The sequence below is a fragment of the Sinocyclocheilus grahami genome, unplaced genomic scaffold (assembly GCF_001515645.1).
Source record: "Sinocyclocheilus grahami isolate Dianchi unplaced genomic scaffold, SAMN03320097.WGS_v1.1 scaffold122.1, whole genome shotgun sequence".
NCBI classification, from domain to species: Eukaryota; Metazoa; Chordata; class Actinopteri; order Cypriniformes; family Cyprinidae; genus Sinocyclocheilus; species Sinocyclocheilus grahami.
Genome location: NW_015505301.1, coordinates 2,508,264 through 2,508,679, shown reverse-complemented (window position 1 = coordinate 2,508,679; position 416 = coordinate 2,508,264). Strand labels below are relative to the sequence as shown.

The 416-nt window shown below is 48.8% G+C and overlaps 1 protein-coding gene across 1 annotated transcript in view; it reads right to left on the bottom strand.

Annotated features, from left to right (window-relative positions):
• LOC107589979 (sickle tail protein) overlaps positions 1-416 on the bottom strand; it is a 110,209-nt gene that overhangs the window by 3,161 nt on the left and 106,632 nt on the right. Inside the window, 1 exon segment of the mRNA XM_016278571.1 lies at positions 35-413. Coding sequence (XP_016134057.1) covers positions 35-413 — 379 coding nt within the window.

Genomic DNA, 416 nt, shown 5'->3' with positions numbered 1-416 from the left:
ACTGCAGGAAAGGCTAAGGATCTTCAGAAGTCACTGGATAGGGTGGAACTGTTGTGAACAAGAGGAGAGGGACAGACCCATAGTCTTTGCTAAGGTAGTAGGAGCTAGAGAGAGACCTGCTGGGTGGGAACTGGTGTGACTGAGACCCCAGTAGTTGGTATGATGGCAGGCCGAGGAAGGAGCTGTGGTTTTGTCTTCTTTCGTAGACCAGGACCTTTACTGGCAAAAGTCGACCTTGGAACCAAGATTTTGGGAGAAAGTCCTTTCTCTGAGTGCCCTGGACTCTCTTCAGTCCTATTGTCCTGAGTTCCAGGGTGCAACAATATTTCAGGCTCTTCCGAAGACTTCGGTGCCATTTCGCAAATGGTGTTCTCTAGCTGCTTTATGGTTTGCTCTAGACTGTCAAGGGTTTTGTA